The 12,072-nt window shown below is 36.1% G+C and overlaps 2 protein-coding genes across 6 annotated transcripts in view; one reads left to right on the plus strand and one right to left on the minus strand.

Moving 5' to 3' along the window:
• LOC106152721 (uncharacterized) overlaps positions 1-3,072 on the plus strand; it is a 17,463-nt gene extending 14,391 nt beyond the window's left edge. For 4 of the 5 annotated variants that reach the window (XM_087018951.1, XM_087018952.1, XM_087018948.1 and 1 more), the window contains exons 12-13: positions 245-478; positions 1,291-1,459. In XM_087018951.1, the coding sequence (XP_086875077.1) occupies positions 245-475 (231 nt within the window). In that variant the 3' untranslated portion in view covers positions 476-478; positions 1,291-1,459. Of the gene's footprint in view, positions 1-244; positions 479-1,290 lie in introns of all 5 variants that reach the window. The other variant, XM_087018949.1, reaches the window with a different exon arrangement.
• A 441-nt stretch (positions 3,073-3,513) lies between these two features.
• On the minus strand, positions 3,514-11,783 carry LOC106152718 (uncharacterized). The gene is made up of 5 exons (XM_013526426.2): positions 11,728-11,783; positions 10,187-10,282; positions 9,619-9,862; positions 7,553-9,264; positions 3,514-7,139 (listed from the first exon to the last, which is right to left on the minus strand). Exons 3-5 carry the CDS (start codon positions 9,848-9,850, stop codon positions 6,342-6,344), a joined length of 2,742 nt encoding a protein of 913 aa, XP_013381880.2. The 5' UTR covers positions 9,851-9,862; positions 10,187-10,282; positions 11,728-11,783; the 3' UTR covers positions 3,514-6,341.
• Between the last annotated feature and the right edge of the window lie 289 nt (positions 11,784-12,072).

The following is a 12,072-nucleotide window of genomic DNA, read 5'->3' on the forward strand; positions in this document are numbered from 1 at the left end:
AGGAAAGGAAACTAGGAGAGTTCATTTGCAATTTTACTTCAGACATTTCAGAGTTGTAAATTCAAAATTGTACGTGAACTTTTTCCTTCTCATTCTATCCCTCAATTAACTACAACACAAAATGTTTCATTTTCAAACCTGTTGAAGGTCAGCTGTGGAATTGAAAGGGTGAAAAGTTCTACACAATTAAAGAAAAGTCTTCCCAAGTTGAGACTTGGGCTATAGTTACTTGATCAATTTCCAGATAGAGGAGAAAGAAAGGGAGATCACAAGGTTACGCTCCACAGTCGGTATTCAAGAGTCCCAACTGGACCAGCTGGAAGCTGTCAAAAATGCCGAGACAGCTTACCAAAATCAAAAATGGCGTGAATTTGAAAACTTAACAGACAGCATGCGCAATATGACCAGCACCATGGCGCGCTCTCGTAGCCCTAGTCCCAGCCCCAGAATGAGAACACGGCTTTCTAACTACTAAAAAGTATTGAAATTATGTTTAATGTTTGACTTTTGTTTTATTTTCAATCTTTTGTGCAGAGTTTTGAATATTTGCTGAAGATATCTCCCCCCCCCCCCAAAAAAAAAAAAAAAAAAAAAAAAGAATAATAAATAAATAAATAAGAAGAAGAAAGAAAAGAAACAGAAAAAACAGAAATTATGTTGTTGGAACTCCTTGAATCATGATTAAAATGCCAACTCAATAAACAAAATAAAAACTTACATGCTCTGTGCAAGACAAATGTTTTTGATGTGTCTTTTTGCTCTACTTTCCTGAATGTTGCTGTTAAAACTAAACATGCTTTCCTTGAGATTTGTTTTCATTTATGAATTATTGACTTTATTATTATAATTATTTTATGTCACTATGCTGACTTTTTACAGGCTCTTAACTTTTCTAATTACTGCTTTTTATTTATCCTTATAGAATTCAAATGTTGTGACTCATTTTTTCCATATATTATTTTATATTATTGCTTGCATTTGATTAACTTATTTTTTCTTCATTCCTGTGTGAAGAATTGCAGCTATTAAACTAGTCTGTGTAGTATTTTTGTTTCAGTTTTGATGATCAGAAATCAAATTGTACTGTTAATTATTGTAATCAGAATATGAGATATTATTTTTCTATATATTTTTCAAATTGACAAGAATGAAGTCAGACTAAATTGTTTTCAGATAGCTTTTTGGATATGTTTGCCATGTTTGTGTAATGTGATTTCCCATTCTTTATTAACTAAAACAACAACATTATTGATCAGATTATTAAAAAATGATGAATGTATTATGTTTCAGCTTCAAGAAAAAGAAGCAGAAATCCTCCGTCTTCATGCCAGTGTTACGAGCCTCGGACAGCAGTTGAATGAACTAGAACACATCAAGAACATCGACTCAGCATATCAGAGTAGAAAATGGCAGGAATTTGAACAACTTGCAGACAGTATGAGAAACATGTCACACACGCTGGCGACTGTGACGTCACCACGCAGTGCACGGAGGACGGGTTTGAAGGAATATTGATAGTGATGTTCGAGGCAAAATGGGAAATTTTCATCAGGGGTGTTTTAAGAAAAAATTTATTCAGAATAAAAAAATTTGAAATAGACTTTTAAGAAAATGATACAAAGGGGCCAATTTGTCTTTGATTATTGTTCAGGTTTTAACTATTTGTTTTACTTTTTATTGCTGTTGCCCATCCATTTTCAATCAGAATCCTGCTTTCACATAATATTTTATTGTTAATAGCAAAAGTATACTAATAAAGAAGTCAAGATTCTCTTATAGCAACTGTCATTCTCCATACTGATGTAGTTTTAATTTTTTTTTACGGATGTTACAAAGTTATTTTATTGTTATTATAATTATAAACCCACAACTTCTTGGATCATTAAATGACATGGCCATACATGACAAATAATATTTAGGATATCTGGTCTCAAAGTGCTTATTATAAGTTATTATTATAGCATTAGTGAATACAATATGAAATTAATCTATACCTCATTTAACAATTATCTTTGACTTATTATCAAATTGATAGTTTTTCCTACTTTTTATGGAGAATTATTGTTAAGAAAATATAGGAAAGGTTATGAAGCAGGTTGTAAAAGTCTGACTTTCAGATACATTTTTATGTAAGTGTGGATACTGCATGAAGTGAACATTATAACATGCATCAGGTCATTGCCAAAAAAAAAAAAAAAAAGGGGAAAAAGGATAAAAAATGAAAAGATAAAGTAGGAAAGAAAAATAATTATTCAACAAATTTCTCAAACGTGATGAAAAAAATTGTTCCTATACAGATCTTTATTTTTGTAATTGTATTTGAAAATGTTCAAAGATAAAATGTTTGGTGGTAACAACAGGGTACCTGTTTGAGGTTTTTTATCATTATTTTTTTATTATTTTGAATACTGTGGTGTTTAAAGAGGATGATGTTTTAGGAGTTTTAAAAATTTCATGTTTTTAATGTTTTTCAGTTTATTTTACAAAATATAGTACAAGTAGACTAGAGAATTGAAAATGAAGACACTTATTTTTATGTTTCAGTTAAATTAAACAGCACTTGTATTATTATGTAATAACAAATGACTGATTTTTCATACATTTCTTTATATATTGTGAGATTTTCCCCCTTTTCTTTGTTTTTGAATTGATCAAATCAACTTATAATCAACACCATGCATTTTACCAACTCTGCTTACTGTTACTGTAAATCACATTTAGGAGTTGTGTTTATAACAAGTTTTTAAACATTTCTACGTGTAATTTAATGAGTTTTCCCATTTACACTCTTGCTAGAAAATGATTCTAGATTCATTATTCATTAACTTTATCATCTCATTGGATATATTTAGAAAATGTGAACATTTTTTGTTCATTTTCTAGTAGCATTTTGTTTTAGATTTCAATTTGCTTAATGTTGTAGATTGAAATTGTGAATTCAAATAAATTTTGCTCAAATGAAATTTATATTTTATAATTATCCTATGAGAGACATGGGTTGCGGTCATAACTTACAGTTTGTTGATTTCCTTTCACATAAAGTATTAGTAAAACATTTAAAAAAGCCTTGAAGTTTTGGGTAAGAAAATTTATAGAAGACCAGTCTTGGCAACATATATAAAAGATCATGGTCTGCCAGATTTTGTGGTCAGATACACTTTAAATTTTCAGTTCATCAGAGGAAATAAACTCGCCTCATGACAAAGGCTTCCTGATAGTGGCGAGGTGAGTTTAGTGTCCTCTGTACCTCAGGTCCACCCCCAACCCCCCCCCCCCCCCAACCTCTCTCCTACTTTATACTAGAGGCCAACTGAGTGATGGAATCAATTCCATACAAATGTTCCCAATGGACAGCAGAAAAACTGTTATGTATAAGCCAGAGACATATCTGTAAATATCTAGTGAAAAATCAATCTGTGACCCTGGTAGAGTGTACCCCCCCCCCCCCCCCCCAAGCATTATGTTCCCTAATTCTCCAGTGCTACATACTGTGACTAAAATACGCTGTTATTCTTTTTTTTTTAAATAAGATCTTTATTGAAGCAAGGATACAGTTTATTTTAAGCAACTCCTAGTGACATGGTTTCCTTATAATCAACCAAACAGCAAAATTTAATACTAATGTATTTCGATGCTTCAATTGCAATAACGCCTTTCTATGATCAAAGTAAAACAATATCTGCTCTTCACTCCACTTTTTGTTGTCCCAGCAAGTAAGTAAATGATTATAGATCATAGAACTTTTCCACAGTTCACTAAGAATATTTCTTTTCCAGCCTCCATTTTAATTCATCTATTAGATAATAATATAGCAGTTAACATGTGGCATATTAAACAGGTTTTTGCCATAAATTGACCTAGACAAGAACAAGAAGTCAATCTCTGACCAATTCAATAATCATGAAAATAAATTTATAAGATGAGACTAAAATCAAGCTCAATATTTTGTGACCACTTTTACATTTTGCATCATTTGCTATTCAAAAAAAAAAAAAATTGTAATATAAAATCAATTACTACTATAGTGATGTTAACTCTGTAACATCTTTTTCATAAAATTAATGTAATTCATTGCTAATTTTGCTAAATATTACAACTTTAGTCAATGTAAGATGACATAAATATCTATTACAATGATTAATTTCAATGAGCACAGCATATTAGCATATTAGTTTATACATGAGAACATGGCTATGCAATATAGATGTCAAATTGAAATCATGCCCACACGCATTAAATTTTGGCTTTGAAGTATGACTGCTAAGCCCACGCGTGTGGAGGTATGCTTTCAGTTACAGTGTAGAAATTGAACAGTTTTAAAATTTCATGACAAATTTATACAGCTGGATGCCAAAAGGGCCTAAAACCCCCAATTATATCAATGACATGCGGTCGTACAGACTATCAGGGGCCATTCAGAATGAATTAGGTTAATCTAGTTGGTGATAACATACATCCGTCCAAAGCACTCATATCATCACCAGCTTTTCTGTATTCTACTCAATGCCAGGGGGAAGCATGTTGGTCTGTTAATCTGACTGCATTCAGCGAGAGTCTCCATGGAGTTAGGGTCACACCAGCTAGGTCAACCTTATTCATTCTGAATGGCCCCTTACAGGTGTAAGTTTAACTGTAAAGTTTGTCTAATTTTTGACAGCCATTTTGGTTTTATTTATGATAACTATATTTTTCCACTATGAAATTATCGCATAAACATATGTACAGCTCTTTTATTTTACAATGCTCTTGGTATTTTGATTAATTATTTTAATGCATGAATAGACGCCAGCTCATCATAATCTTTTCAATGATATTCCTTCAAAGGGAACATAAAAAGGAATCCTCCAATATTATTTACTACTAATCTAGTAATACATTTTTTTCTTTTTGCAGACCCCTTTTAATCGGTGTTTCTTTTAAACTACACAACAATACAGCAATGGCATTGGGTGTTTATGAGATAAACTAGAATAGTTAATCTATTCATACACCAGTTCCACTTGTGAACATTGAAAGAAATAATCCATATTTCAAAAATGAAATTTTTTTTTTTAACAAATGCTATTTACATGACAAGAAACTAGTAATCCTTTCAAGAAATAAAAAAACTTCTGTGTTATCGGTTATTCAGAAATTTTGAAAATTCTTGCAATGTGAGCTTGTTTAGGACTTCAATAGCAGTTGTGTCCTTAAATGAACTGATATGACCATATACTTATATATTATATATAAATTATATTATATTAGCACATAAGTTGTTATGCTTTATTAATAATATGTAACAAATAGGGCAAATACTTCATATTACTATACTATACTATACCTCTACCTTTACATCTTCCAATATCTTCTTTAATCATTGCTCTAAGTTATAAGTAAATTTAAAAGTAATATGTATTGAGCATTATAGTACAGCAAATAACATTTTCTCATACTTTTCTCTGGATCCCTACAGTACACTTTAATACAGCTAAAATCAATACAGCTGTGAGTGTACGTACACATACATTACAATTAAATGTTTTATGTGACGTACCATTATAAATTGACAGAACAAATTGATAAAATCTTATCAATTTCTGCTTAGACCCATCTTATACCAGAGTAAACCTAGACTATATCCAGCCTACAGAACTCTAATTATATGTACATAAGCCATAAAGATATCAATTTCATATACCATGAAAATGAAAAACAAGATTAATCCTCTTTCAATCAATCGATGTTCAACTTAAAAAATCATGCTCCTATCCTGCAAATAATAATTCTATCCCATGAGCTCAGAATCTATTCACGTAACTGCTAACATTTGTACCTATGCAAAAAAATAAATAAATAAATAAATAAATAAATAAATAAATAAATAAAATAAAAAATAAAAATCACCATTTTCTCTGTGCCTTGTAACCTGGAGATGCTTGGTGACATCTTTTCTTCTTTTCACAATCTTAACAATTCCTTAGTTTGAAAGAAGAGAGAGTTAAGGTGGACTTGTCTATGCTTTAAGGTATCCAGAGCACATTGCTGAGCTTTGACCAGAACAGAATGGCAAGGGAAATGTCATTATGCCCTTATTGCCTATGGCAAAGTGGCCCATGATGCACAGTGCAGACAACCAGCATGTTGCCATTATTAAAACAGTGAGAGAAAGTGGCAGGGGTGGGGGAGAAATTCAGTTCCAAAGAGCTCAAATCCTTTAAGCAGTTACTCTTGAAATTCCGCCTCTTGCTTCAAAAAATTTTTAAGGCAGTTTAACCAACATTTCTTGTTTTCTGAGCCCCAAACTTTTATGCACCAACTCTGAAAGATTTTTGCATTCTGTTCCTTGATCTTACTAGGATTTATTCCAACATTTCTTGTTTTCTGTGACCCAATCTCTCGTGCACCATTTCATGTGTGTTATGGTCGCTGGAATTATTAAACCGTTCGCTACAGTAACTACAGCCAATGGGCTTCTCCCCTTGATGTACTCCCATGTGTGTCAGCAACGTGCGCTGCTGCATGAACCGCCGCGCACACACCGTGCACGCATGGGGCTTGCTGTTGGTGTGTGTGCATTTGTGAAGATAGTAAGCACCAGGTGTGTGCGCCTCCGCGCCGCACAGCTTGCACGAGAAGGGCGGCCGCCTTGCACCGTGCATTTGCTGGCAGTGAATGTATCTCATACTGGGGGTTCTGAAACGCCGGGGACACATGACACACGGGAACCGTTTCCTCTGGATGTGAATGTCCATGTGGCACAATAGCTTCGTGTACAGGAGAAACTTTCCTCCGCAGCGCTTACACTTGTGCTTCCACTGCTTCCTGTCCTGCTGTTCACTCTTGATGTAGAACGGCTGCATCTTAAATCGGAGACCCCCGACGAGCTTCTTCAGACGAAACTGCATGGACTGTTGCGCGGGCTGCTTGGGAGTCAGGGTGCGATTGTGCGACTCTTTCATATGGTTGGTGTAGCCGATGAGGGTGAGGAAATCTTGGCCACAGATGTAGCAAATTTTTAGTGCACTCTTAGCCTTGTGAACGAAAGCCTTGTGTCGCTTCAGGCAGTAATGGGTGGTGGACACATATTGGCAACCCTGGAAGGTGCAGCAGTGGACGCGATTTAGGTGACGCATTAGGAACACTCTCTGTCCAAACACCTGGAATGGGAGCAGAGATTGACTAAGACTGCTGTGAAATCAAAATATTAGGGGCCATTTTCAAAATATAAAAGGTGAAACTTGCACAGGTAATTCAATTGTGACCAAGTTTGTCAGAGTGAACAGACGAAACTGTCAACAGGTAAATCAAATGTGTGGATCTATCATATGAAATCTTTTTATCTTACTGAAAACTGAGTTGGTTATGCTTTACAATGATAATGTTTAGTTCATTTTTATCTGAAAATGATATATATATACAAAAATTTTAATATTTGAAAAATTGAGGTCTTTGAAAATTAAGTAATATTAATAAACAATGAAATTTATTTACATACAGAGATGCATTGTTTCAAAATATCTTGCTTAGAAGAAAAGACATTTACAACTTCATGACCATAATTTTCAAGTACCTTTCCACATTCCCTACACACATTCTTCTTCTTCGTATGATTGGTCAGTTTATGCCGAGTCATTATGAACAGCTTGTTAAAGGTATCCTCGCACTGACCGCACCTATAGATGGCAGTGGGAGGTTGTCGGCCGACTGGAACAATGGACGCCCTTCGCAGATGCTTCCTGTACTGTTGCTCCGACTGAAACACTTCACCACAGACTCCGCAGAAATGCTTCGTTGGGGAGACATCTTTGTTTTCTTCACTGTAGGAATCGGACTTGGGCCCTGTTTGGGTGTGTTTATACACCATGTGATGCCGAAGTTGAAGCACTGAGAGTCCTTCAAAAGAACACCCCGGAACGGAACAGGCAAACAAAGAAGATGAAGATGGTGAAGCTGTCATGGCAGCCATGTTTTTAACAGCATTTTCTGGTTTGACCTCTGATTTTGGTCTCAACTCCGCACCTCCAACCATCCCCTGGCCTTCTAGTGCACTACTACGAGGCTTCCTCGGTGATCTTTTAAATGGATGATCCTCATGGAGATTTTTGAAATGTTCCCGTAAAGTTCTTTTAGTTTTGGCAGCGTAGCTACAATTGAGTTCTGTGCACTTGTACTTCCTGTCAGTATGAACACGCTTTCTGTGCTCTTTGAGGCGTTCTCTCTTTTGGAAAGTTTTGTTACATACCGGGCACTCAAACACTTGATTTGTAAGAGAACTTGGTCTTGCTTTCTTCTTTTTCGGCCCCTTGGGGTTCTTTGGACTTTCTCCTGGCTTGGCTTTACTTTCACCAATAGCAAGCGATACATCAGCCAGAATTTCCAAAGAATCGGAAGCTTTTTGGTTGGATCGAAGCTTATGAACCCTTCTCCGATGTTCATAAAGCCGTGCTTTTTTCTGAAAAGTTTTAAAGCAGACATCGCAGTCAAATAAATTTTCTCCTGGTGATTTGTCACTTGAAGTGTCAACCCCTACCCCATGATCTTTCACATGGTGATCATATAATTTTTCCTTTTTATGGAAACTCTTGGAGCAGACGACACAGCTGAAGGGACCCGGGTTGGTTTCATCTTTCAGGTTACCCCTGCTCTCTTCCTTCTTGACTACTTCCTGCCTGTCCTGTCCTTGTCCTTGTGGGGTCACTTGAAGGTCAAGGTTAGTCCCTGGAAAGACAGGCTTTGATCGAGCAACTCTCAGAACTTCATCAGACTTGGGGATGTCTTCAGGGCTCGCTACAATTTCAGATCTCGGAATAGATTCTGCCCTCATTATATCCTCCAGCCTTTGTGTGTCCTCTTGTTTAATGCCTGTCTCTGACCTTGACAGCATCTCTGACCTTGACAGAATCTCTGATCTTGGCAGAACATCTGATCTCATTACAGCCTCGGCCCTTGGCATGGATCTGGGCATCACCTCTGACCTTGGCAGAGCATCTGACCTTGATATAACATCTGGCCTCTGCATCACATCTGACCTCTGTAGCATATTTGACCTTGAAATGACATCTGACCTTTGCATTGACTCTGGTCTCAACATAGAATCTGGTCTGGAAATTGTGCTTGGTCTCTGCATTAGATCAGATCTTGATGCGACTTCTGACCTTGGATTGACCTCTGACCTCGGGTCACCTTCTTTGGGTCTGCCATACTTATAATAGTCTTGGAGAAGGGGGGCACCAAAATGCTGCATTCCTGGTAGTGGGACGTAACCTTGCGACTTTGCATTTCCTGGAAAATGATTCAATGTTATCAGTATGATAAGTGCATATCAACTAAACAAATACTTATCAAATAGTGAAAAATCTGCAGGAATACTTCATGAACTTTCAAAAGTTTTTCAAAATTATGAAAACAATTTTGGTTTTAAAAAACTGATAATTATTAAAATGATAGCAAAAGAAGCAAACAGGTGCACAGGAAATGCTACCATAGCAACTTGCTTGTCTGTTCAATGCCAGGTCTTTCAGTCTCGCTCAACAAGTCTGATTTACGTTAAATATAAATCTTACAAAATTAATACCAAATTGCTGTAACAGTTATAAGCATACTAAGCTTTTTAAAATCCGGGAGTATTTAACGTACCTGTGTGATAAGGAAAGTGTTGAGGATTCTGCTGTCGCTGCACAGCATAGTTTCCCACCCCTCCATGTGTTGCCGCTCCTCCCATGTAAGCAGCACGTGCATATGCAGATATTTCATCGGAGCCCGCCATTGCAAAACTGCGCGGGAGGTGGTCCAGGGAGTCAGCTTGTTGGGAATCTGGAACTTTGTTCCCCGTCGGTGCTGTGGGGGCGGTAGGCCAGCTGTGGTCCATGACTAGCAAGGACTGGAAAGTTTTTTGTTTTTTAATTTTCAATTTTCAGTTGAAAGGGAAATATGTAATCTAATTTTTTGTTACTTGATAATACAAATATTCTAGCACATGTGGGATAGAAAATCTACCCATTTTCACATATAATACACATTTTGTTTTTCTACTGACAGCGCTACTATTTAAGCCACACAATGAACATGAAACCTTTAAATAACACAAATTTTACTCCACTTGAAATTTCTCACCTTGTGGCATTATTACGTGTTAGGAGAGTCTAAACTGTTTCAATACAGTAATTCTAAATACTGCACTATTTCTGCTTCACATTATACTTACACTTTATGTTTATCTAAAAGAAAAGTTTGATTGGTCAAGGCCTGCTTGCAGTCCATATATGTTGTATTAATTTGTGACTTCTTTCCATTAATGGCCCTTGTGGGAAGAAAGAAAGAATGTGGATTAAACTTCATCTCATACAAAGGCAGTCCTACAAGTTCTAAAATGTTCACATTTTTCAGGTTTAATACTGTATACGAACATCAATTCACAAATTAGAATTACAGTTGTCTTTCTTAAATTCTTATCCCCAAGAATCTCTTTCTTTTTCAGAAAATGCAACTTCTGGTTTTTATACATTTAAAAATTTAAAGGAATGCGGCATTCATGGTTTGAGGGTCATCTGGTGTGTGTGTGTGCGTGGGGATATTTTATCCAAACAGTAGTGCTCTAGCACTTATAACAAATCTCATTAATCTGTGTTTAGTTATTTCATACAAATGCCTAATATTTAACGCTCATGGCAGCAAAAATGCCATATGATGTGCAGACAGGCTGGTGCAATCATAATCCGTATTTACAATCCATGATCAAAAAGCCAGGATAAAATGTTTCCCACAAAGCCATTCTCAGGCATGAACAATATGAAATGTTGGGAAACCTTGAAATGGTCCATAAAAGATGACTTCCACCCTACAACAAAACCGGATATCAATTCATAACCCGTACAAACAGCAATGAATCATAAAGGCAAACTTGGCATCTAGGATGAACCAGCAGAGCAAGGTTTCCATTTCTATATGAAACACTTAATAATTAAATAATATTTTCAGCTGTGTTTTACTTTAGACTAAGGCCCCATTCAGATCAAGAAGATCACTTAATAATTAAATAATATTTTCAGCTGTGTTTTACTTTAGACTAAGGCCCCATTCAGATCAAGAAGAGTGCTAGCTAGGCCGCGACCTAAATATGGCAGACCTACATGAAAGGAAGACAGCTTGATCCTCTAATGGTCTCTCCGCCTCTAACATGGCTCCCCACGCGTTGTCCCTCAACCGGTTGAATAGAGCCGAGATTTAAATACTGTGCCCCTGCAGGGATCATGCGTGGGGAGGCATGAAAGAGGTGGAGAGACCAATACAGGATTAAGCAGTCTTCCTTTCATGTAGGTCCGCCCTATTTAGGTCGCGGCCTAGCTAGCACTCGACTCTTCTCGATCTGAATGGGGCTTATTTGAAACTGGTAATTGATCAATGCATATTTGTGGAACGAGACCGAGTAGACCAATTAGCAAATCAGAGAATGCTAGATCTTCCAGTGAAATGAAACGACCTACAATTTCTCGACAACTTGGTCCAATTTTTAAGTGCTACAGTAAGCTAACTATTCTATACTAAATGTAGACTTCGGTTCAGTCCCAGAAACTTTTAGAAAGCTTGTAGATTTGGTAAAATCATGCTCATTAACGAAATTTCAGATCAAACGACGAATGCATTTCACGCGCATTTCCACGCCAAGATACTAGAGTAACGTCATGTCTCTTAATCCGAGACCTCAGTAGCACTTATAGATGCAATTTGGGATAAAATTTTACCCACCTCTCCCAGCCACACCAGGGGGTCAGAAATGAACAACCTTGACCTTCAGAATAACTTTCCTTCCTCCAATGCCGCGAGAATTGTGCTTGCTGTGCATCGAACACATTTAACTACCCCCCCCCCCCCGTTCCCCAACTGTACGTCTTCATTCTTTTCATTTTCAACAATGAACAATCACAATTGATGAAAATCTTTTAGTTAATTACTATGTTAAACTTGCTTATAAAAATTACTGATACGTTTTTTTTTCAATAATTCATTAGTACAGCATTTCATATCATTGGTACATGTACATATATTCAATAAAGTTGATTTAACTGCCATATAATCTTGTTGTAAAACAAT

The sequence above is a fragment of the Lingula anatina genome, chromosome 8, assembly GCF_051362555.1.
Source record: "Lingula anatina isolate TDL-2025a chromosome 8, LinAna3.0, whole genome shotgun sequence".
Lineage (NCBI taxonomy): Eukaryota > Metazoa > Brachiopoda > Lingulata > Lingulida > Lingulidae > Lingula > Lingula anatina.